Source organism: Botryllus schlosseri, chromosome 9 (assembly GCF_051294905.1).
Source record: "Botryllus schlosseri isolate E-star chromosome 9, Bs_hap1, whole genome shotgun sequence".
Classification (NCBI taxonomy): Eukaryota; Metazoa; Chordata; class Ascidiacea; order Stolidobranchia; family Styelidae; genus Botryllus; species Botryllus schlosseri.
This window is the reverse complement of record NC_137244.1, coordinates 5768621-5792936: the sequence shown is the minus strand read 5'-3', so window position 1 is coordinate 5792936 and position 24316 is coordinate 5768621. Positions and strand designations below refer to the sequence as shown.

General features: G+C 38.2%; 1 protein-coding gene across 2 annotated transcripts in view; it reads left to right on the top strand.

Moving 5' to 3' along the window:
* LOC145446927 (MAM and LDL-receptor class A domain-containing protein 2-like) overlaps positions 1-24316 on the top strand; it is a 229516-nt gene that overhangs the window by 190613 nt on the left and 14587 nt on the right. For both annotated transcript variants that reach the window (XM_080325301.1, XM_080325300.1), the window contains exons 153-185: positions 509-905; positions 969-1093; positions 3329-3560; positions 4394-4512; positions 5042-5237; positions 5641-5815; positions 6719-6822; positions 6884-7056; positions 7228-7378; positions 7437-7595; positions 7965-8162; positions 8600-8826; positions 9081-9285; positions 9849-10031; positions 10556-10737; positions 11596-11713; positions 11770-11956; positions 12451-12628; positions 12878-12994; positions 13055-13153; positions 13450-13623; positions 14521-14804; positions 15050-15203; positions 15720-15841; positions 16360-16508; positions 16680-16854; positions 17768-18000; positions 18849-19052; positions 20748-20862; positions 21541-21676; positions 22634-23006; positions 23758-23874; positions 23933-24072. In XM_080325301.1, the coding sequence (XP_080181427.1) occupies positions 509-905; positions 969-1093; positions 3329-3560; positions 4394-4512; positions 5042-5237; positions 5641-5815; positions 6719-6822; positions 6884-7056; positions 7228-7378; positions 7437-7595; positions 7965-8162; positions 8600-8826; positions 9081-9285; positions 9849-10031; positions 10556-10737; positions 11596-11713; positions 11770-11956; positions 12451-12628; positions 12878-12994; positions 13055-13153; positions 13450-13623; positions 14521-14804; positions 15050-15203; positions 15720-15841; positions 16360-16508; positions 16680-16854; positions 17768-18000; positions 18849-19052; positions 20748-20862; positions 21541-21676; positions 22634-23006; positions 23758-23874; positions 23933-24072 (5901 nt within the window). The remainder of the gene's footprint in view (positions 1-508; positions 906-968; positions 1094-3328; positions 3561-4393; positions 4513-5041; positions 5238-5640; positions 5816-6718; positions 6823-6883; positions 7057-7227; positions 7379-7436; positions 7596-7964; positions 8163-8599; positions 8827-9080; positions 9286-9848; positions 10032-10555; positions 10738-11595; positions 11714-11769; positions 11957-12450; positions 12629-12877; positions 12995-13054; positions 13154-13449; positions 13624-14520; positions 14805-15049; positions 15204-15719; positions 15842-16359; positions 16509-16679; positions 16855-17767; positions 18001-18848; positions 19053-20747; positions 20863-21540; positions 21677-22633; positions 23007-23757; positions 23875-23932; positions 24073-24316) is intronic.

Sequence of the window (24316 nt, the reverse complement as noted above, 5' to 3'; positions counted from 1 at the left end):
TCTTGGCATGTCAAAATCTGAAATAATTTCTCACACAAACAGAATTATCCAAGAAATGTTTGCCAATGGCAAAATTCATAGCCTTGGCCTTTTCTGAATCAACCTTCATGGGAGTACACAGGGTAAGGAGGCAAAACGAACTCCAAAGAGCAGGAGTACTTTGCTACTCACCACCTCAGATTTTAAATGAATACACACAAGTTTATTAAAAGCTCAAAACATTCCCCTGGGCCGATTGCATATGACATTTCCCGAGACCACTTTCTACTTCTCAAAATGCAGAGTGTAAAAAGCAGGTAATTTGCCTAAAATCCGTTCCACCAGAAGAGGAATTAGTCTCAAAACATAATATTGAGAAGGTGCTACAAGTATGCAAAACCTACCAAAAATCGGAAGTATTTTGTTGATGAATTCATCACTGATAGGTTTTACATGACCGCACTTGAATTTCTAAAAAGCCCAAAACTCCTCCTTTTAACTGGTTTCCTATTCGTTCGTGTTGTGTCAGGTCCACGTCCAGCGGTCACACGACTTGCAGATTGTAATCGAGGCTGTCCGAGGGATATCATGGTCTGGAGACATCGCTATCGACGACGTTAAGTTCTTCTCTGGATTCTGCCCACCGTCGCCGGAATGTGATTTCGAGAATGGCGACAAAATGTGCGGTTTCACACAAGACACCGGTGACAATTTCGATTGGAAGATAGGATCTGGTGCTACTGTGACTGCCGGCACTGGGCCTGACTATGATCACACTTACCTGACATCGTTTGGACATTATCTCTACATGGACGCTTCTGACGTAACGTTTGAAAACAGTATCGCACGCGTTGACAGCCCACAATTTCCAGCCACTGACGCAGACTGCTTGACGTTCTATTATCACATCACGGGAGATCATGTTGGTGAGTGTTGTTATATTTCACATTTTACCTGGATAAATATTACCTAAATGGAATGACTTATAGGTGCGCTGAAAGTGTACAAACGCGATCAGAGCGGGATACGTACTTTGCTATGGTTTGTTGATCAGGATATGAATGATCATTGGCGACCGATGCAGCTTACGGTATCTTCTGCAACACCATTCCAAGTGAGAATCGTATTTTTTCAAAATCCGATTATCTGTTTGTATTACATCACATATTAACTGTACCATATTCTAGCAACTATGCTTGTCCAGAGCTATACATTTTCTACATGGTCTCATTTTTTAGCTTGTTGTACACTGGAAAAATTATAAATTGCTTGTGGCGCACTTAGGATGTGAAAATTTGCATGGAAACAAGGTTACACTGTTGGCACACATACCCGCATTTCGTCATTAATTCCAAGCAGTGTCTCTCGTTTAAAGCTTTCATTTTCAGTAAAAAAGAATAGCCATGTCGACATCATCATGAGGATGCAAATAGTAACACAATTTTCATTGATTTTGCACCGATTATGGAAAAGGAATGGGAAGCAGACAGTCAAAACGCGTGCAATTTATTTTGTAGAAAAATCTTTTATTAAATAAGCATTTTCATAAATGAAAGATGCCATAGTGCAGGGGTTCTCAACTTTCCTTGTATAACGGGCCGCATTTTGTCGGCAAAAGACGGCGCGGGCCGCAGAACATAAATACCATGTATTTGTGGGCTACTATTAAATTTAGGCGACTGTGGCCCTAAATGACAGTCGTATACGGGCATTTAGTACATTTTGCAGCATTATGAAGGATTAATGGAGAGCGTTCGTAAGTTTGCAGCTGCTGCTTTCTGTGAGAATATGTATCTTCCACGGCGAAAGTGAATTCCTTCATGAAGCGTGCATCACATTCGCTACCTGGTCGGCATATGTACTTTCAAACCCTTCCACCAGAGAACCGCGAACTATCTGTTTCAATGCGTGAGCGAGCAAATATAAAATTACAGTAACTTTCTCGTTTTGTCGTCACGGAGGCCATTATCATATTGAGCTCTCAGTGATATGAGATGTCTGGCCTTCGAGGTCATTTCTGAGCAAACCAATCTACCCTTCTCCTTTCCTACAATGACGGGGGCCCTGCACCAATAGCTACAGAAGTCAGCTTTGTCAAGTTGATGCTTTTCGCTAGTCACCTTCCCTACGTTTGCCCAGCCAGCATTTGCTCTGCAAATACGTCCATTGTCCACTCTGATAACATGCACCCCGATAATTAGCTATGCAATGTCTGTGGAGTCGGTGGATTCGTCCAATGCTAGGATAAAGTAGTCTACGCGACAACGTGTTTCAGAATGTGCGATAATAGATCGACTGACATTGCTGGTCACTCTTCTCTTCACGGTTTAATCAGACAACTATAGCTTCGAAATTTGTTAGGTGATAAATATTCGCACACCATGTCAAGGTTTCATTGAAATCACACCTTTTCTAGCAGATTTCTTTGGTTTAGCGTTATTCCCAGCAATTTTGAACGATGCGTCTGTAACGTCGTCGGCAATTATTTCAACAATGACTCGAAATATGGATTGCCGGGCTTGACACCTAACCACCAACGTTTGTTCTAAGATCAGGTGATATATGTACATTGTACAACTCCGGAAGAGATTGGCGTGGTGTCATTTTAGGCTTTTGCGCTTCGTTACGACATACGAAAACTGTTCTTCGACAAATATGACTCATCGGTTTTCCATTTATATCTGAGAAAGCAAATTCATTATTCCACGCAGAGTTACAAATTCAGTTGTTGCTGTTTAATTTCCCGTTCCTTGTTCTTGTTTCTGTTCAAACCATTCGCGGTGAGTGAAACAATCTTTAAATAATATACTACGTAACGGGATTCTCTTAAACCAGAGTCCAGCCGAATACTGATTCAAAACAATAACAATCTAAACTGAGCATATTTCATGAAACCAGAACATATCAAAGAATGACTAATCAAGAGAAACAGAGACGGTTCGGTAAGAGAACTAAGTAGCTAAATTAATATGTAATAATACTTTGTCAGCAGCAATTGCGCTCATAATGAAAGATGTCGCGGGCCGCAAAATAAACGTCTGCGGGCCGCGGGTTGAGAACCCCTGCCATAGTGTGTTTCATTGTCACATGTGCTTATTTATCTGTTGTTGAAGAAGCTTGGATCGCCTTTAAAGTCACATGTGTTTGTCTTCCACGCATTTTAACAATATTTACACAGCTCTTTTCCAAAAATCGTGGCACAACTGAGAATCTGTGGTAGCACACAGTTTGGGAATCACTGATTTACGTGATCGAAATGAATTTGTTTTTTGCTTGACTCTGCAAGATCATCGACATAAAATTATCCAATATATTTGTTACTCACTCTTGTATCGTGACATCATTGTAGATAACATTCGAGGGAATCCGTAGTATCGGGGAGGAAGGCGATATTGCCATCGACGATATCCTGCTGTTGCCCGGGGCCTGTCAGCCGCTGGGATCTTGCAACTTTGAAAACAGCTACTGCACTTGGGAAAATTCGGAAAACACCGACGATTTCGATTGGATACGGGCTGCTGGTGAAACGGCGTCCGGAGGCACTGGGCCTTCAATTGACCATACGCTTGGAACTCCACATGGTTAGTTTTATAAGTAGTCTTTCCTTAATATTAACAATACCTTCTGTAGGTTACTTCAGACCTACATCGGCGCCAAAGTGAGATAGACTAACAGCATTGCTACTGCTTCGAGTTCATGATTTTTTTTATAAATCGTTTGCGCTTGAAGATATTCCAAGGTTATGTTGTCTGTATTACCCTACTGTAGATATATGTTTCACGTATCAGCTTTGGAATCGTCATGCATCAAACTGAACAACCTGAACCTTTGCTGTCAGAGGGAATTCTTGTAAAATTTCAAGATCTCACACTAGCTCCTGTTGTGACGCGGTTGTCCATCCATGTTATTACTCCATGCTCGATTTTTTGCAGTACTGTGATTGCTAACTGTTTATGCATCTTTTCGCTTTCTGTTGTTATTTTTTAAACCTGTCAATGTGGCTTCATAATTAGCCTTTTGATTTTCAATTCAACGCCGTGTTATTTCGTGTATTGCACAGGTGCACGTAACTCTTGATAAGATGCACAAGAAAAGTCTGGAAGACAATAAACCTTTATTATGAACGTAGCCTACTTTTGAAAGCTTTTTATTGATAGTCTTTAAGATGATAATGCTGAAATCATGCATAGTTTTATATCTACTTCTATATACTTTCCTGCACAATTTAGCTCATTTTGGCAAACTAGCCTACTTACGTACATCAAAATTATAGAGTAGCTCTACATATACTACTACAATATATTTCATCAGATAATACTTACTTTAATACACTGGAATATGAGTGCGGCTTCCAATGTTTGTGAAACAATCGTTTCATAAGAAACAGAGTTGATGTGAAATTAATAATTTTCAGGTGTTTATCTTCTGATGGAGGCGTCCACACCGCAAGTGGAAGGCGATCTTGCAAAGCTTTTCTCGATACGTTTTGACAGTTCTGTTCCGCGATGCATGCAATTTTACTATCACATGAAGGTAACGTGTATTTCATTTTTTGCATAGTTGTGCAACTACTACAGTCAGTCACATGGGACTGACATCTATATTTTACGCAGTGCTGCAAGGGTACTTGTTACGTTTATAGCGATCTACCAGAAGATCGCAATATATTTTCAGCAGACCACGAAGCATTTCTCATCATGGATCATACATAGTTGGGGCTGGACAAATTCAAGCACCTTGGTTATTCGAATCTGAATTAAATATTAAGCTTGAAGTATCGGAGTGTCTCCTATTATGATGTTATAGCAGTAAAAATTGTCAGAAATGTTGAAAAACGTATCCTTAACGACAATAGAAACAAAACTGGCAGTAACACATCATGGAAAATAAATTTGTGCTAAAGATACAACCACAGAGGGCATGATTATTCAACCCATAAATGTTGTGTTTTAGGCTATGAAATCTGAAATTGATTTCCATGGCAATATAGCAAAACTATGCTAAGATCTGGAAAGGTATATATTGCTTATTGTAAGAGAATGTATAAAATATTTCCATCTAGGGACCAGCGGACGACAGCATTGGCACGCTTCAGGTGGTTCAGTATTGGAACAGCGACACAAACTACGTTCAATTTCAAGACGGGGCCAATTATGGAGACAGATGGATCGAGGCTATGGTTCCTTTACCGAACAACATAACCGATGACCCGGAATACAATGTACAAATTAAGGCTTACAGAGGACCGAGCGCTTACGGTAATTATATCCACTACAGTATTGAAGAAGTAAATATTATCCATTGGGCTGCTATGCTCATACCCAGCCATATACGAAAGGCATTGCAACACAGAAAAATGAGGAAATCTTGCTCTTGATTGAAGAATGCAATGTAAACAACTTTCGCATGCATGATATCAAGTAGACGTTAATTGATCATATTAGTGTTGCTTCTCATATTTTAGGAATCATATTCTATATACTTAATCGCTTGAGCAAGCCAATCCGGGTGCACAATAGTAAATAAGTTGTTTCAGTGGGACGATTTTGTGATATTTTTAAATCATGAAAAAGCACTACCAATGAATTGGTATGGTTACCACGTTTCATGAATTTCAACTACTCCTTGTTGGTATCACAAGTGTTTTTTTGTACATTGCAGGTGATATTGCCATCGACGACCTCTATATATTTGATGGCGACTGCCCATACGAAGTGACCCCTCCGCCATTTTGTGGATATCAATGTGAAGGGTCTCTCGCCCCTTGTACAACGAAGGAACAAGTCTGCGACTTTACGGTTCATTGCCCGCTTGGTGATGATGAATCCAGTTGTGGGTAAGCGAAAACTGTTACTGAAAAAGCGGTTTAAAAGAATATCAATTATTTAAATGCTGGGCCATAGTCTTAATCTTCGTGGAAATCAGAGATTGTCCACATCCTACTATAACCCTATGTACCAAACCAGAATGAGAACCAATAGTACAATTATATATTGACTGATATTGGATTGGAAAGCAAGTTTTCCTCTCTGTAAGAGTAGATGACGGCCATAAATTGAGACGTTTAGTAATAAAGGATTCCTCTCGCCACTTTTCTCCACTGTTGTCCGTTTTGAGATGTTACTTCCAACAAAAGTGTTAGAGGATCTTCTGTGTTGCGTTCTGAGACAATAGGTGAAGTCACTTTTTATAATTTATTGATGGATTTGGGTACATTCCAATCTTTTTTAAAAATAAAAACTGTCTGGTGGTGCAGCTTTTGCAACAAAAATTTGGTATTAGTAGAGACTCACGGAAATACAGAACTAATACTGTTTTCATATTGAAATGAAGCCGAATATTTTTGGCTGTCACTCGTCAGGGGTAATCGTCAGCAACTAGTAAAGAATGTTCTTTCCAATTCCCCACTAGTTGCTGACGATTACCGATGACAAGTGTCAGTTCAAACTGTTGGGGTTCAATTAGATATGAATATACTATTCAAAAATATAGTAGTGTTTGTTATGTGACACATGATTGTTACTGGGAGCACTGTATATCTGTCTTGGATATAAAATCTCTCGATAAATTGATCAATTGTTTCTCAAGGGGTATGGTGCAATATTTACATACACACCTGGTGAAATTTACACTTGATTTTTACACTTGATATGACTACTTTTATTCAAGACCAGTAATCTCTCGGATAAAGGCAATAATATTGAATTCTCTCCTAATCTATGGATATTTTGAAACTCAGATTTGACTGCGACTTTGAAACAGAGGACTGCTCTTGGAATGATGTCAGTGCTGGCGCATTCAAATGGAGCGCAGGAACCGGTGCGTCATCAGCGGACAATACAGGTAATTCTCCTAATATGTTTTGGTAACTTTTTGAGGTTACGGCTTTTGTGTAACTTACAAGGGCCAACTGGGGATCACACTACCGGTAGTGGCACCTACATGTACGTCGATGCATCAAGTGGGAGTCAAGGTACCCAGGCGCATATGGAAAGTGGGCTGATACAACAATCTTCATCTACCTGTGAAATGACAATCTACCATCACATGAACGGTGAAGATATCGGAATACTGCAAGTATGATATATTTATACTTTGGTTCAGATCCTCGTTGATGGATGCTTGAGTCTATCTTAAGCATAACAAATGTTATTTATATCATCAAGTATGGAGAATATAGCCTGTGTCTTAGAAATTGGATATAGATTCAAGCTAATTTCTACATCTACTATGTCTCCTTACTTTTAGGTTGCTAAGCGAATTGATAATGAAGACAGCGTGCTGTGGAGTCGTACTTACTCTCAAGGCGATAACTGGTACCAATCAACCATCAGAATCGGAAGAGTGGCAAGACCTTTTAAAGTCGTAATCAGCGCTACCAGAAGTTATAGTGTACTCGGTATTGACACCTCCTCCATATTGTGTCAGTGGTTTTTCTCATGCTCATTCTGCTTTAGGAGATATTGCGATTGACGATATCAAGTTCCAGAACTGTGAAATGCCGCCAGTCGAAACCGAGTGCAATGGTTTCAGCTGCGCTAATGGCGCTTGCGTGCCAGGCTCGAGAAAATGCGATTTCACTGATGATTGCGGGGATTACTCAGATGAACAACAAGGTATTGTGTTTTTGTACTGCTGAGAAGATTTGTTAGTAAATGATTGTGATCTGATTGTGAACAATTAGATGGCCCTATATCTGCTTTTTCAGTATAGGAGGTAATACGGAATTGATATTGACATTGCCTCACATCTTATTTATATCTCTTAGTAGGTACAGTGATGGTTAATGAATGGTTCAAACATGAACGTATACCTTTTATTTCAAAATGTTCGTGCAAATATTGGTGTTGTGTATCTTAATTATGAAAAATCATTTAAATTTTGAGACTATTGTCAAATCCCCGATAAGTCTGAAATTTCAATGCACGGCATTGAAAGTCATAATCTCTTTCCTTGCGTTGAATTTGCTCTCCGTTTGTGACCAGATTGTCAATCTTACGCTGGCCGATGTGACTTTGAAACTGGGCTGTGCGATTGGCAACAGATGACTGATACTGACGATTTCGATTGGCTTCACATCAATGGATACCGTTGCCGCTCAGAAACAGGGCCTTGCCTTGATCACACCAGAGGAACCAGGGACGGATTCTACCTTCTGATCGACTCCCCACGACACAATGACAGTAAGAAGTCTTTAAACATTGTATATGAATTGCATTGCTGAATTATCAGCAGAGCAGTTCTCTTTTGTTGTGTTGTTAGCAACACTTGGGTAGGAGGATATTGGCAATCATCTTGTGCTGTTTGATTAGATATTAAATTTAAATCCAGTATCTTCTCACTTCAACGTGTTTCCATTGTGTGGACTGAATGGTCATGAATGAAGTACTTTTACGTTTTGGAGTTCTGAAATACGTTTTGCCTACTTGCAGTACTTGAGTGGTAATGATTCAAAGTGTCACTCAAAACTTTTTATATTTTTATGTCAAACCAGGCATATAGGCATATGTATGCATGTGTTTGCGATATTGTCATTCTAACATGTCTGTCTCAAATTGTCACTGCGTATTGCATAACCATGATGTAAATGAATTAATTATTCACACAACATTCTTTTTAGACGAGGTTGCCCGAATAGTGAGTCCTGTTTTGAAAGCCACCAGCGAGACCTGTAGCTTGAGACTCTACTATCACATGTACGGCTCGGATATCAGGTCGCTCAGGATATATACGCAAATGCAGAATGGCGGGCCTTTGACGCAAATTTGGTCGAAATACGGAACACAGGGAGAATTCTGGGAAAGAGCCGACGCGAATTTGAAGGTTGTCACTGGAGACGTGTTCCAGGTGTGATGGATATACTCACAATTTGATTTCTTGCAGATGTAGGATATGATGTTGACTATGTCATTGCATGAGGCATAAATGGCCAATAAACCAACAAAATACTGATGAGATATTCCTATAGTCTTACACCAGTCCTGAATCTGTTTACTTGTCATTGTTGTGTATTAATGGCATGGTTGGTAATGACTAAAATCATTGTGATTTCCATAAATGATATTAATTTTAGCCTTCCGTTGGTCTTATCTTCATTTCAGGTTATCATCGAAGGTCACTCTCCTGATGATGATGCCGGTGACATAGCCATCGACGATTTGGTGTTCAGCCCACAGTGCGTGTACACTTCTGAGACATTACCAATCGGAACTACAATTCTGCCAACTACCATAGCACCGTGTCCTGAAAGCAATCAGTTCCATTGCGGAGACGGAGTCTGTGTGGATCTTGATCGATATTGCAATGGTATATTTACGAATGCTATTGTATTGGGGTACAAAATAGAATTGCTTCCTGTTCCAAATTTATTCACTGTGAACGATCGCAAATATGGATTCGGAAATTGATTGCATTTGATGTCAAAGTACTATTGAAAAGCTGATAGCTAACTACTGGTGCGAATATTGCATTTCATATTATTACCAGTTTACCATTATGGAACAGTGAGTGTAACTGTTTATGGTAACTAAATATATCTGAATACAGGTTAGATTTTTAGTAAAATGATGTACAATAAAGATTTTCCAATTTCAAGAAAAAATCTTGGTTATGCTAAAATGCACGGATCCAATCCGGATATAGTATTGTGGCAAGAGTCTGAAATATGGTATTGCAGAAACCTGTAATGAAACTGAAATTGAAGTTATGTTCGATTTTCCCCATCTCTCCAATGACACAGTTCCAATCCCGAGATTGTGGCCACGAAATGAATTGAATTAGCTAAACAACACTAGTTTGTTTCAAAAGTTTGCAGCCTGTCATTAAGAACGAGAATTGTTGGCCAAGCTAAAAATCACAAATGCTTCCAGGTGTCACTGATTGTACGGATGGAAGGGACGAACAATACTGCGGTGATTGTACATTCGAAGACGATATGTGCGGATACAGGGACGATAGCTCTGGACTTTATTATTGGAAGAGAGGACAAGCATCGCAAGCCAGCCAGGAGACCGGCGCTCCAACTTCCGATCACACTCTACCATCTGAGAGCGGTACTATCATATTTTCACAAATACTCAACTTATAGCCTTAGCTGTATCGCAGCATTTCAACTACACAAACAATGAAAATTAGATCCAGAATATTCAAAAATTGTGTTCTTCATTTCATTATGATTTGGCTGGGTCGGCGCCATGAATTTAATGTCAGACATGGAAGATATATTTTTGTGTATTTCACAGTAAGTTAACTGCAATATTATGATTATGCGATTGTACGTATTTGAGGACCTTCTTCGAGGTACAGAACTTAAATATACAATTGAATAATATACTCCAGTTCTCTACTAGTTGCTGACGATAACTCCTGACGAGTGTCAATGGAAAATATTCGGTTAATATAAAGATATGAATACACTATTCAATTGAAAATTATTGTTGATTATTATCATTCTCAGCTTTTACTCCCTTTGCTAGCATAATATATCACTTGTTTATACACGCTATCATATTTGGTGATGGTACATGCCCTATATTTGCTCCTGATAATATGTATAATATGTACAATGATTTTGTAGGATACTATGCTTATCTGGCGCCATCTACCGGAACTTTCATGAACTACGCGCATCTCATAAGTCCGCCGCTGGCAAGATCTGGTTCCAGCTGCATCTATTCGTTCTATTATTTCCTCGACTCGCCCAACGCAAATTCAGACGCAAGAATGGCAGTCATTCTCATCACAGCTGAAGAATCAACGGTAAGTATGTTGTTGTAATTCGTAGCTCGTCATGAATAATTGATGATTGAAAAGTACACTCGTTTGTCCGTGACAGCGTTAGTAAGTTACCGACAGCTATATAAATTGTTCTACGTTTCCAAACTTGATCTGAAAGCAAATTCTTATTACTGGCATGCGTTATCATAATTACAAACTAGATTTTGTTTATAGCATATGGATTTCATCAAACTTGTGCATCAAACTGTTCTTCTTCATATATTTTCCTGCTCAGTGTATATGACTGCTTCAATAGGTTATAAACATACTGTAGTTTAATGCTGTTCCGATCTGCCTGGACATGGCATTTCACAAGGCCCTTTCAACATATTCATATCTATTCCTAATTATGCAGTCTTTGAAAATACAATCAACATGTAAGTTCCATTTACTACATTGTAGTTAGGTATTTGCAATCCTACGAATGAATGGCATTTAGTTCAAACACCTGTTCAGATATTTTCGCATAATACAGTTCCAAACCAAAGAATATAAGTGTGATATTCTTCATACATGTAGTTTTTTTCGTGTTGCAATGTTCATTTTGACGACACATCTGTAATTGATTCGACCATTATGACAAAAAAACAAATTTGACTGTGCTATGTGACTCTGTTATAACACCGTTGGGTGCTTATCATATTCTCTGTAGTACATCATTCATAGTTGCAAGTTTTATGGCACTGTCTTGAGTCATACTTGTATTGTTGAAACATAGTCATTGAGAATACCAATCGAACACTATTCAATTTGAATCTTTTATGTGTTCTACTCCTTGATGTTGTATCAGTTCACATGAAACTGTGTTACTCGTGGTAATGTTGTGAGATCGAATTACAGATTGTGTGGTCCAAATACGGGCCGCAAGGAAACTCATGGTATGCAGAAGAGATTGTGATCGGTCAACAAGACCACGGATTCCTTATCATGTTTGAAGCATATTATGGAAATGAAAATGGTACTGCGTCACTTTGATAGAATATGCACCGAATTTAACTATACCACTCGGTTCAGGTCCTGTTGGAATCAGTGTTGACGACATTCAACTACGTGACTGCACCGTCTCTACCGGTGGTCAAGGACAATGTAGCATCGGACAGTACAGCTGTCTCAACGGAAATTGCATAGATTCTGATTCGTTGTGTGACTTCACCGATGACTGCGGGGATTTGAGTGATGAGACAAGCTGTCCGTCGTATCAGTGAGTATCCAGTACCTTGTAGATATTCTAATCAATTATCTTGTATCTGTGTTTATCAGTGTATATGATTCGGATACTTGATTTTAATAGCACATTTGTATTTTGGAAAAGCTTAATGACGTGTAATAGGCAGTGCATGATTTCCGCTATATCTTTGCTGATCCACCAGTAACCTGAGTTGGAGAGATTAATGGCTGATCTTCCCTAGCAAAATTAGATTCAATAAAATGAGACATTAGCAGGAATAGAAGAAACATATTTTCTAGCCTACTAAATATACAGTATTAAGGTAGAAAGTCCACGCGATTTTAATCAGTAACGGCATCTTGGCTAGTCTTGACCTTTATGAAAATAATTTCACTCATAAAATCCAAGGTAAATCCATCCACAAAAGTAACATTTTTATTGGAAGTAACATATTTTAACATTAGTACCAGGTTATAACCGATAAAGTTTACTGGAAACTTAACGAATTTTTCATTCTTTACCTTTAGAGCATGTGAGTTTTCAGCTAACATTTGCGAATGGGCCATGCCACCTGACAACGAATTCCTTATCAACCGGGGCTTAAATCCATCTGGACCACAAGACCACACGCCATCGAGTTTACTAGCAGGAACTAGTGGTGGCTATCTCTATGTGAATGCTGATACCACTAACACCAACAAAATGGTACGCTCACAGCTATTCTATGTATGTTTAATTGGATACTTCAGCTACTGTTGGTTCATTCACATTTTTGATTCTATTAAATCTATTTCTGATATTAAACTTTATGAATTCTTTGCATCATTAGTCCTGCATTGTGATTAATTAAATAGATTTTCTCGATCTATGTAGCCTGATTTTTTATGAATGATTTCAATTTCACACTGGTGAAATACTAACAACAATCATTATTAATACTACGTTTCTTTATAGGCTCGGCTGATCAGTCCCGTGATTGCTCCGGTTCAAAACGATGCTTGTAAGATGAGATTGTACAGAAATATCGTCGGATCGAATGTGGGAGGAGTCAATGTTTACATCAGTACAGGGGTATTTTGCAGTCTCGTTGATAACGCATATTATATGCTATAACAACAAGATATTTTTAAGGCTACTGGACCTTCATTTGAGTATCCCATCATTGGAACTAATGCGGCAAATGAATGGGTTATGGAAGAAATTGGATTCAGCTCCATTTACTATTTTGAGGTGACTGTAACTAATTTAGTTATCATATGTACATTTAAAGTGTAGATCTTAAGTGTCAATATGTGCTTTCCTATTATATTATTTGTAATTATTGAAGTCTTCATGTATACGAGAAATACATCCATAAATAGTGCACACTTCAATGATTTCTATAAATTGTGAACACGGTACTGTCGTAAGGCTCATATTTATATGGTTTGCACTTCACAAATCATAAATGGTAACATATAATCCTATATCCATTCTATATGACTTCAATATGCTGCAGTTTCCAAGCTATAAATTGAATTTTACAGGTTGTTCTGGAGATAGCTAGGTTAGGTTCGACCACCGGCTCCATATCAATTGACGATATCAGCTTTTCGCCGAGTTGCCGTATCGATCCGGACGCCATCTTGGGCTGTCCGACTGGTCAAATGTCTTGCGCCGACGGTACCTGCATTGATTCCAGCAAGTTCTGTGATTTCATAGTAAGAACTTATTGAGATATCTTTGCATTGCATCTGCTTCAAATAAAGTTATTACCGGTAGTTTATGCGATAAGACAAAGATAAGATGGAGCAATATAAAAATAACCAATCCTTCTTCAATTTCACTTTCCCCATTACAATGTGCATCCTGTCATTCCTGTGTGCTAGTAATGAACACGGAAAATGCTCTTTAACTTGGAAAATCGGGTTTGAACAGAAAACCTGATTGCTCAACTTTTTACAAAGCCAATTATTCGTCAATGTCAAGCCGACCCACTCAAGTAGTGTAGTAGAATATTCTGGGCAACGCAGAGACTGCTCTACCTCGTAATGATAAGACAGAAGTGGACAGTAGCCGAGTACTCCAACTATTTCGGAGCTGTCAACTATATTCGGTCTACTTTTGCAACCTGATAAAATACTTATCGTTTTAGAGACTACTTAAACTAGTTTCTGACAAAACTACATACTTTTTACACTTTAGTAGATTTTAAACTACGACGTGGTTTCTGGATAAGTTTGCATACTTTTATGAGTAAAATTGTCATAAGAACTGCATGAAATAATCCCTGTGTCAGAGTCACGGAATATATTTTCTGAAATCACACCTATTTGTAGTGTCATTCGGCGTTGGTTGTCAAGATAGACCCTGCAATTTCATAAATAGGCACATTCAATTCACCCCTTAAAATACTCACCCAACTACTTACTGGAGGACTTTACATACCTTTTTTCTACTTCCATTGAAGTAGTGATGAGATCACTTGGAAATCCTTACTTTTGCCTGCGATTGACTAGAAATTTACATCTTCTAATTCAATAGCAAAGGTGACTACTTGAACCACCTTTGCGAAATGGAATCTCAATATTGTGCTTACTGAAAATCTGTACCTACAGATCGATTGTGCCGGTGGAGATGACGAAGCGGCTTGTCCATCCAGTTGCGATTTTGAGGATGACACCTGCAAATGGACGAACGCCGCCTCAAATTTAGTGACTTGGACTCTGCAAGACAGCGCCGACAGCAGTGGCGTCGTCGGACAAGGCCCTGGTCAAGATCACACTTATCCGTCGGGCTCAGGCCATTACATGGTGGTCAAGAACCAGGCTGGGAATGTCGGGCAAAGAATTCGTCTGGAAGGAGTAACATTCGGACAGGCAGGACAAACGTGTACTTTCAGGTAGGGAGACAACTTTTCTATATGTTGCCATTTGTGCATGTAATTGTGTCTGAAGTAGAGTCCAACCGATAATGGATTTTTAAACAGATACTGATTGAACCGATAACTAGCACCTCATCTGATCACTCTGATGTATTCTATACTATCCTATCTCATCTTGATGCTTGTCGGAGAATTATTATAATTACTACATAGCCAGGCGGTGTGCGTGTTTCGATATCTAGAGCATGCTTTGTTCTTTCCAGCTTCTATTACTACATGAATTCCAACCTTGGAACTCTCCGGGTTCTTGCTAAATCCTCAGATGCCGAACAAGAGCTTTGGACTATCAGCGGAAACCAAGGGAGTGCATGGAAGAGCGCGGAAACGACCGTACCATCATGCCTGGCTGATTTCCAGGTCCGGCAATTTATCATAAGCATGCGCATTCTTTTTCGCGTTTTTACAATAACATTCTATATTCTGATGGTTTATCAATAGAAATAGAATATTATTATGGATACTATATAGTTTCGAAATGTCATTAATGACTTTCATGACTTTCAATGAGGCTCAAAATTCTGTTGTTTTTTCTCTATGAAAATCGGAACGCCGTTTAAGCTTTTCAACCTGAAAACGCACTCTGGCATATCTCTCTTGTCCTCAAGTCTTTCGTTAAGAAACCATGACCTATGTCATATGCTGAGAGATTGCAAAGTCTTTTGTAGTTGCAAATTTCCAACATTTCTTTAAACTCATTGTTGTTATTTATATTAATAGGATTTTCAAGATATTGAAACATAACCACTGAACTATATGAGAGCCTATGATTATAAATATTCACCTGAACTTTCGAACTTTCAATATTGACTTGCGGAGAACGTGTGAAGAGATCTTGGTGCATTCAAGCAGATCAGATAATTTTGGCTTTCTCAGATCATATTCGAGGCTGTCATTGAGCAAAGCGTCGCAGGATCCATCGCAATTGATGACATCCTATTTAAAGACTGCGGATACACGGATCCTCCACCAGGAGTATGTGCCACTGGCAAAAAACAGTAAGTCTTATACATAATTTCACCAGGACCCTTACCAAGGTGTGACAGTGTCGGGAATTGCAATAGAAATATACATTGCCTAAAATACTGTATACTTGGTTAAATTATACTTGATTGAATCTCTTTCGAGATTTTTTTACAAGTGTGCACAGGATTGCTCTATCGTATGCTTCTCTTATATTCAGCGACCAGAGCATATACCTATTAAAATATGATCCTATATTCATAAAACGAGCTGGTAGAAATAACCTACTCTGTCATTGAAATCATAGTAGAATATAAAAATCGACACTAGCTATTCTTCTAATCGCTGTTTTGACTCTCAATTTTGAACACAGGTCGGCCTAATTCGTCAAGTATATTAGCAAAACCCACAAGGATTTTGTATAAGCGATTCTGACAGTAAATATATTTAACTATGAATGCTGTGGTTTTGTTGCCCATGACAAAATAGGCCCTAAGTTTTCAGCCCTTTTGTTGCTTAATACATTCCGTTAATCTATTCTCCCTACTTTCAGGTGTGACAGCGGACATTGCGTGCTCGACGAACAATGGTGCGACTTCAGCTACGACTGCTGCGACCAATCGGACGAAGACGCTTTCGAATGCGCAAGCTACTCGCGATGCTCATTTGAGAAAGATTTCTGCGATTGGAAAAAAGAGAGAAGTACGACACGACTCGCCTAAATCAGTACAAATATCTTGCCATGACTAATCATTTTAACGTTTGCCATTTCAAATAGACTCTTGGAGGTAAAGAACTTCAATATACAATGAATAATATATTCATTTCGTGTACAACAGCAAAAAAATCAATGTAAACGCGCTTGTGTTACAGGTAATTCGGAGTGGAACGTGGGTAGGACGCCTTCGGGAGTTCCGACCGTAGATCACACTACCTCATCACAACAAGGCAGCTACATGTACTTGGATTCTCTGATGTCTCCAAGCGGGACAGAGTCTACGTTGTACAGTTTTGTGTTCATCGAACCGGAGCAATCCTGCTCAATCAGGTGATTGGAATTAACTTTATGTGGTGTGGACGAATCGACATTATTTTTCCTCAAGAGCGAATGTTGATTCTCAATTTCGTTATACCGCATATAATATTGTGAGATGGTTGGTAACGAAGTACTTTTAATTTTTAAGAGTACTCAAGTTGTTTTTTCTTACTCGTATACTCAGTGAAGTGGTTATGCTTACTTCTACTTCCACTCTGATAGTATTTTAGGCAAAAATACATCTATTTTACACTTAGGATTTTTGTAAGTAGAACATAGTTTAAGGTTTAGTTTGTATCACTTTGACGGGGGAAATTGACGGAAGAGCTGCGTGAAATAGTTCCAGTATCACAGTAACAAGGTATATTTGTGAAGATTGCAACCGTCTGTACTGTGATTAGTCATTTTGCGTTCGTAGGGAATAAAAACCTTGTAATTTCTAATGTAGTTGCCTCGAATTAACTGATAAAAGTATGGGCACCTCAGTCAATTTTACTTTTTAAATTTAATTACTTGAAACCTCTCGGATCTTTCATTGTTTACTTCCACTGTAAGTAGTATATACGCCGCATTGTTGCTATGCTCTGGCTGTGGTTATTTATAAATTCGACATCATTGCATCATGATACTCCATTTGGTTTTGAATTCAACTCAGTTTTATTTCCTTTATCGTTCCGGAAGCTCTTGATAAGTGATGCGCAAGAGTTCTTTAAGTTTCAATAAACAGTTATTATGAGCTTACTTTTGAAAGCGGTATTCAAATTTTATACCATTAACTGTAAGTAGTTTTCACATGTATTAAAAACAGCTACTGCTACTTGTAATCGAGTCAAAATTGCAGGAGGTAATTCTACTTTAGTAGAATATTCGAGTGCTTTTAAACATTCTGGTAATAATGCATCTTTACATTTTTGTACTTGTCCAGATTCTATGAATATATGACCTCACCTGGCGCTGATCGACTGACAATATCGGTTTTGACCAATGATGGAATCGTGGATATGGAAAGTTTCTATCCTGAAAGCGGGACGGCTGTCTGGCGACGGCATGTAGTGGATTTGTACCCGGTTTTCGGCGCCTTCCAAGTGATATTGACGGGAGTGTTGAAATCGAATGCCCAAGGCGTGATTGCTGTCGATGACATATCATTCTCTGAAGGTAATTTCATTACCATAAACATAGAATTTTATAATTAGATGGTCTTTATCTCTTCGAATTATCGAAATGTTATCAAAGCTGTGTACATAGGGCTGTTTAAAAATAACTTTTTTTACCAATTTTGCTGGATACTTGATAAAATTGTCTGATTTCCTGAAAAATACGCTGCACACAAACTTTGCATCAATTCCAGCCTATAGACACATTGCTATATCAGAAAAGATATCTTGATTGATCTTATAAAAACTGAACATAAAACTTTTCAAAATTCACAAGATTTGGTGCAATTCCAACCAGTTGAAGTGAAGTTCTTTGAGTAAAAAATTTTGGATATGAAAAATATAATATTTACGGTGGCAAATTCTTTATTTATTTATGATAGATTTACCCACCGTAAATACTACGACTCGCAATCCTAAATTTAGAATATCAATAATTTCGTTTCTGCACGTTAATAAGGTGTTTTGTATCATTTTTTCAGACCACCTAACAATCTCATATAGAATTTTAAAAAAATTGTTTTGAATAAATAATTCCAAAACTTTTTCTCTTATAAAGCAATGTTTCTATAGGTTGGAATTGACCCAAAATTTGTGTGCCCTCACAATTTTATCAAGCCGCCAGCAAAATTTGAAGAAGAAATAGTTACTTTCAAACAGCTCGACCGTACATTGCTCTCTGAACAAGGCCTGGAACGACTGTAGACCAACTACACGTTGGCAGTACTGACGTTTATCAATCAGCTGACAGAGATTTGAAGCTCCCACTATCGACATTATTCCACATCAGCGTCATTGGAAGCCTAGGGCAGCTTTGACGCATTTGAGCATTGTTTTTTTTTTCATTAGGTTGCCTTCGAAGTCCGTCGAACACGCCGATTCCTCTGCAAACGACTCTACCGACAAAGCCACCAGTGTCGGGCGGATCGGGTCATGCGTGTGATTCTACCTACACTGTAACATGCGGCTCGGTTTCTGGGGTTTGCTTCAGCCTCGCCCAAAAATGTGACTTTGCTTACGACTGTCCTAACGGCTACGATGAAAGCACGTGCCGTAAGTATCATTTTCAAAGTAGATATGATTACATCGTGGGGTTTTAGCTAGATGGATTCCTCAGTTGAAAACGACTAATGACTAAGGCTAGGCAAAATTGAGTACCTGAGTGATTCGATTCTGAATCGAGTATTCAAGTAAATCTCATTATAATGCTTTGTTGCGCCGATAGCAGAAAATATATAGCTACCAAAGTCTCATTATAATGTCATAATTAGGGCGATTTCTTTTTGACATGTCAAAAAAAGTCAAATTTTTGTCAAAATTGTAGCGTTAGGTCAAAAAATGTCAAAATTTATCACAAAGTCAAAATTTATTTGCAACCTGCATTTCGTTTGTATCGTAGATTTTGCACTGTCGGTGAACTTATCATTTAGCATTATACAGCTTGTAGCCTATTTTATAGGCCTACCGTTGTAGACGGCCCATTGTCTGCTCCTTGTGAAGCATAAACGGTCAAATGAAACAAATGGGTTGACATAGTGTTATGCTCAACGTATCGGAATATCCTAACTGAAGCAAGACTTCGTGGGCATTGCATGGTTCTGATAGCAAGAAGCGCATGATGAAAAATTGTTATGTAGACACAATTGTCAGAATGAAGCAAGACGGTTTGTCACCAGCAGTGTACGCACAACTTCAGTGTCGTCAGCCAACAACTGCTGCTGTTGAACGTTATTTCTCCATTCTTGGCAAGCTACTTAGTAAGGACAGACACTTTCTACCCGCGAATGTAGGAAAGTATCATTCATTGTACTTCAATAAATTTTAATTATTTTACCATAATATGTGATGTAACTACTGGAATTCTTCATAGGGTCAGATTTCGATAAAATCACGTTTTTTCATGTAAAAATTTGTCAGTTTTTTAGTCAAAAAAGTTTTTTCAGGCTAAACTACTTCGTTAGGATAGACAGCTCGAACCAGAAATGAAGATAAGTAGTACAATTCTAGCATTATGTGGGAAAACACCTAATCTGCATACGTTGGGTCAAAATTTAGTCAAAATTAAGTTTTTTAAGGTCAAATAATGTCAAAATTATAATTTTATAGGTCAAAATTTTTCATTTTTTAGGTAAAAAAATCGCATTAGTCATGATATATGAAATAAGTGTAAAGTTCAAATATGTACCTTTTATGTTTCCTCAATGAATGTGTTACACCAGGTAATTTGTAGCTTTGTAATAATATTGTAATTTATAAAAAGGTTTGTAAAAATAATGTTTTTTATGCTATGACACGGCCAATCTGGTTTTCAAGGCTACCACATAGGAAAATACTAGCGAAAATATAACATTTATCATTTACTCTTAGTGACATGGAGCGTATAATTTCGTTACTCGAAAAAATCATTTTAATACTCGACTCGAACCATTTGAATCGATACTCGATTGATGTTCGAGTACTCCAATCATTCTGTCCAGCCCTACTAATGGCATAACAAATAGGTACAATCTTCATGCTATATTCTGTTACCGTGACACAGCCACACACAGCTATTTGAAAAGCTTCTTGGAGGTACAGATCCTCGATATACAGTTGAATAGTATGATCATTGATCATATTGAAATGAACTTGAATATAACATGTTGCGTTTGATTCCTGCATCTGAAGCAACTTCTACGTGAATCTGGTGTCTCGTTCATTCTGTTCCAGCCGTGTTGAATATTGAGGCAAAATTTGTTACCTTTTTAGCGGCTACCTACGATTTTGACACCACTGAGATCCGATACAGTTGGTCCGAGTCAATTGCTAGTGACCTCGATGGCTTCAATTGGCACCGTTCTGTTGCGCAAGATTCGTTTTCACAGTAAGACATAAATTTTTTCTTTATTTGGTGTAATATATTGTGTGCTGTGCATCGTTAATTTAAATTATTGCTGAAGGTTAAAACTTCAAGTCCAATTGTTGTACGATCAAAAAATTAGTCTTTGATCGATTTAATGGATTTTCTGTTTGAACAGTTTACAATTGAACATGTTTGATCAACCATCGATATTTGTATTTTGCCATGATTGCTCTAAATATATTATGTTTTAACCTTCATATTAGTATCATTTTGTTCAACTATAGCAGCGGTCTGAAACCGATAGCCGTGAATCTGTTTGTGTTAAATTTGTTGCATATGCTCACATATATTAGCAGACAGTTTTATACATGACCCCATTTAATTACGATATTTGTTATATGCTCGGCACTGCCAGTTTTGTTTTCAATGTGTCTCATACATATGATTTTTCTATTAGACAATATACTTTGTGGCTATATATAATTTAGTAACATAAACGCAGCTTTTAATGCAAACTGCGTTATTAAAGTTAGAGAAGCACTGGTGTAAAGCCAAAAATGATGTTTATATATGTGGTCAGTTCTGCGGCTTGTGATGAGTAGAATTTTTGATTCGCATTGTGTAGACTGAATTTTTTAAGATTTCGTATTTTTAGTCTCCTACGATACGAACAGTCAGAACTTAAATCCTCGTTTTTAGGTTTGGACCACCAACAGATCACACTACTTTATTACCGACCGGCGCCTACACTTACATTGTCAAATATGATGGTAGCGCGGAAGATACAGCTATTTTAGACGGACCTGTGTATGAATCCTCTCACTCAACTTGTCAGGTACTGGAAGACACTTTCTGTGCATTCTGTTCTATTTCGTCTTTGTGTATAGTGTTGTACACTGTCTGTCTTGAGCGGATGAATATAATATAACTGCTAATCATTAATATTATTATTATGGTACTAAGCAGTCGCATTGCATCTACGACTGGACTCTCTTTCTTTGGACTCGATAATATCAGCAGCCTGATGTGATTGTTAGGTTGACAAATCACTAGTTGTTGTTTTGATATCCTCCTATATTTTCATATTATGTCATGTCACATGTCATGAGTGGATGAAAGTAATGGTAAACCTGATATTGATGTTGACTATTGTATCAAACATCATGGTCACTCCATTTTTGCGTGTTAACACAGAGTTTGAAGGGTGTTCTGTTACTTTGGTCAATGATTTCTACTACTGATGGAAGGAGGCTTAGCTTTAAATAAGATTAGAATTGGATTTGATTGGATTTTTCCCACAAGATGTAAGACTAGGATTAGCATTTAGTATTGTACTAGATATGAGAATTGGCCAAGGCTTTTATTTAATGCATATTTTGTTTGGAATTAGAAATAAAGGTCGTATTATATGTTGCCCTTGATGATTTTTGCGGCATATACACCGACTCTTATTACACATACATACGATATGTGCATATGCATACCATCAGTCCATGATATGCGTATGGCGCTGGACAAGGAAGGTGAAGATATAGCCTGGTAAAGCTCTGCAAATCCAATTTGCATCACTTTCGATGATAAATGCTCATTTTATCTACACAAGGCAACCTATATAGTTTTATATTGTTAAGCAAAGTATGGATAGGTATCCTAGTATTGGACATCATGATTTGTGACTAAAATCTCCACCATGCTGTGGAGGTATGCTGTAATATGAGTTTTATGATATTTCTGTAAAGATACCTTAGAGATATTCTCCCCCTCTGATATCGGAACAAAACGTGTATTTCAGATTGAGTTCTGGTATTATCAAAGCGGAAGTGACGTTCGCGATACAGAGGTGACGATGATAACCGTTGGCCGCTACCATCCTATGGCCGTGATTCGTGGCGACCAAGGAACGTCCTGGAAGAGAATGATTCTAGATGTAGGCAAGCGTACCACCTCCTTCCAAATCTCATTCGGTAAAGTCGACGACGGCCAATACAACGGACGTACGGCTATAGACGATATATCGTTGATCAACTGCGCGCGACCAACGTTCACTCAAGCTTGCACGTCTGACCAGTTCCAATGCACTACTACCGGGGCTTGCATCAGCAAAATCGATGCGTACTGTGACGGTGTGGATGACTGCGGGGATAATTCGGACGAGAGCGGATGTGGTAAGCTCATCCCTAATTCAACTTGCTGGTGGCCTATTGGTGATTGAATTTTTTTTTTCGTTTTACTACGTGATCATTAATTCTTATTTGAGAGAATTTTCACATCCATTGAGCCACGTCTAAACATATTTCGCAACCCTAAACAAAATTTTACATAGGGTGTTTGTAATTGAAACGGCTAATAACTTTGCCAAGTTTGGTTTTAAAGACCATCCCGATATTAATGTCCTCTTGTCCTATCTCAATGAAATCATAATCCACCCACAACTTTCTATAGGGAAAAAATTTTACTATTTGATGACCTTGTTAGAACTGAATTCCAGAATCTTGTAGATTTACTCGTATTTGGTCAGTAACTTGTACTTATACTTTAAGAATGTTTTTCCTACCTGCACTGCTCCCTCAAGAATTAGGTTTTTAGCGTACTTCTTCGTCTACTTTACAGTTTTCAGTTTTCTAGGCAAAACTAAGTGTAAAGTATTATTTATTTGTTAATCATTAGTTCTACTTCTATTTGAGTATAAATATATGACGTTACTCCAACTGCGACCAACGACCAACAAGTAGGCCTACCAACGATGACGAATTTGACCAGCTCAGGATTAGTCAGTGCTATACTTTTCTTGTACAGGCACGCCTACATGTTATACCTGTGTAAAATAGCAAAGCTCTTCTAGCGAGCATGAGCTATTTATGAACATTTCATTGGAAATTAGCGTTCATTAGGTGTTAACTATAAAATGTGTCATAGATTCAAGCAAATGGTGTACCTTCGAGAACGGTATTTGCTCATGGACGCAGGAATCGCGGTATGACAACTTCGACTGGATGTTATCAACTGGAGAACCAACGCCTACTGTAGATACAGGTATGAGTCAAATTGCATTATTCCTCATCGAATATTCACTAATTTACATGAATTTCAGGTCCATTGCGTGATCACACCACTGCTTTACGAACCGGTATCTTTGCTTACATAGAAGCTTCATCGCCGCAAACTGCGGGCAACAAAGCTTGGATTGTCAGTCCGGTTCTGTCTGCAAATCAACCAGCGCAAGGATGCAAGGTAACGTTCCCACGCATTTCTTCCTCTTGTATATTTTCTGGATGAGTCTATATGAGCTAGTGTGCTCAAGACGAAATATTTTTATTGCCAACTCCATAATCATTTCACATGTACCTGGTCCAAAATGAATTGTAGACTACTTTCATGCAGTATTGCACAATAATTGCTGAATTGTGACACACGCCAAGTCTGAAGTGTCCGTGAATTCTATATTATGATGTAAATAAATGTGTTCCAAGTTTAT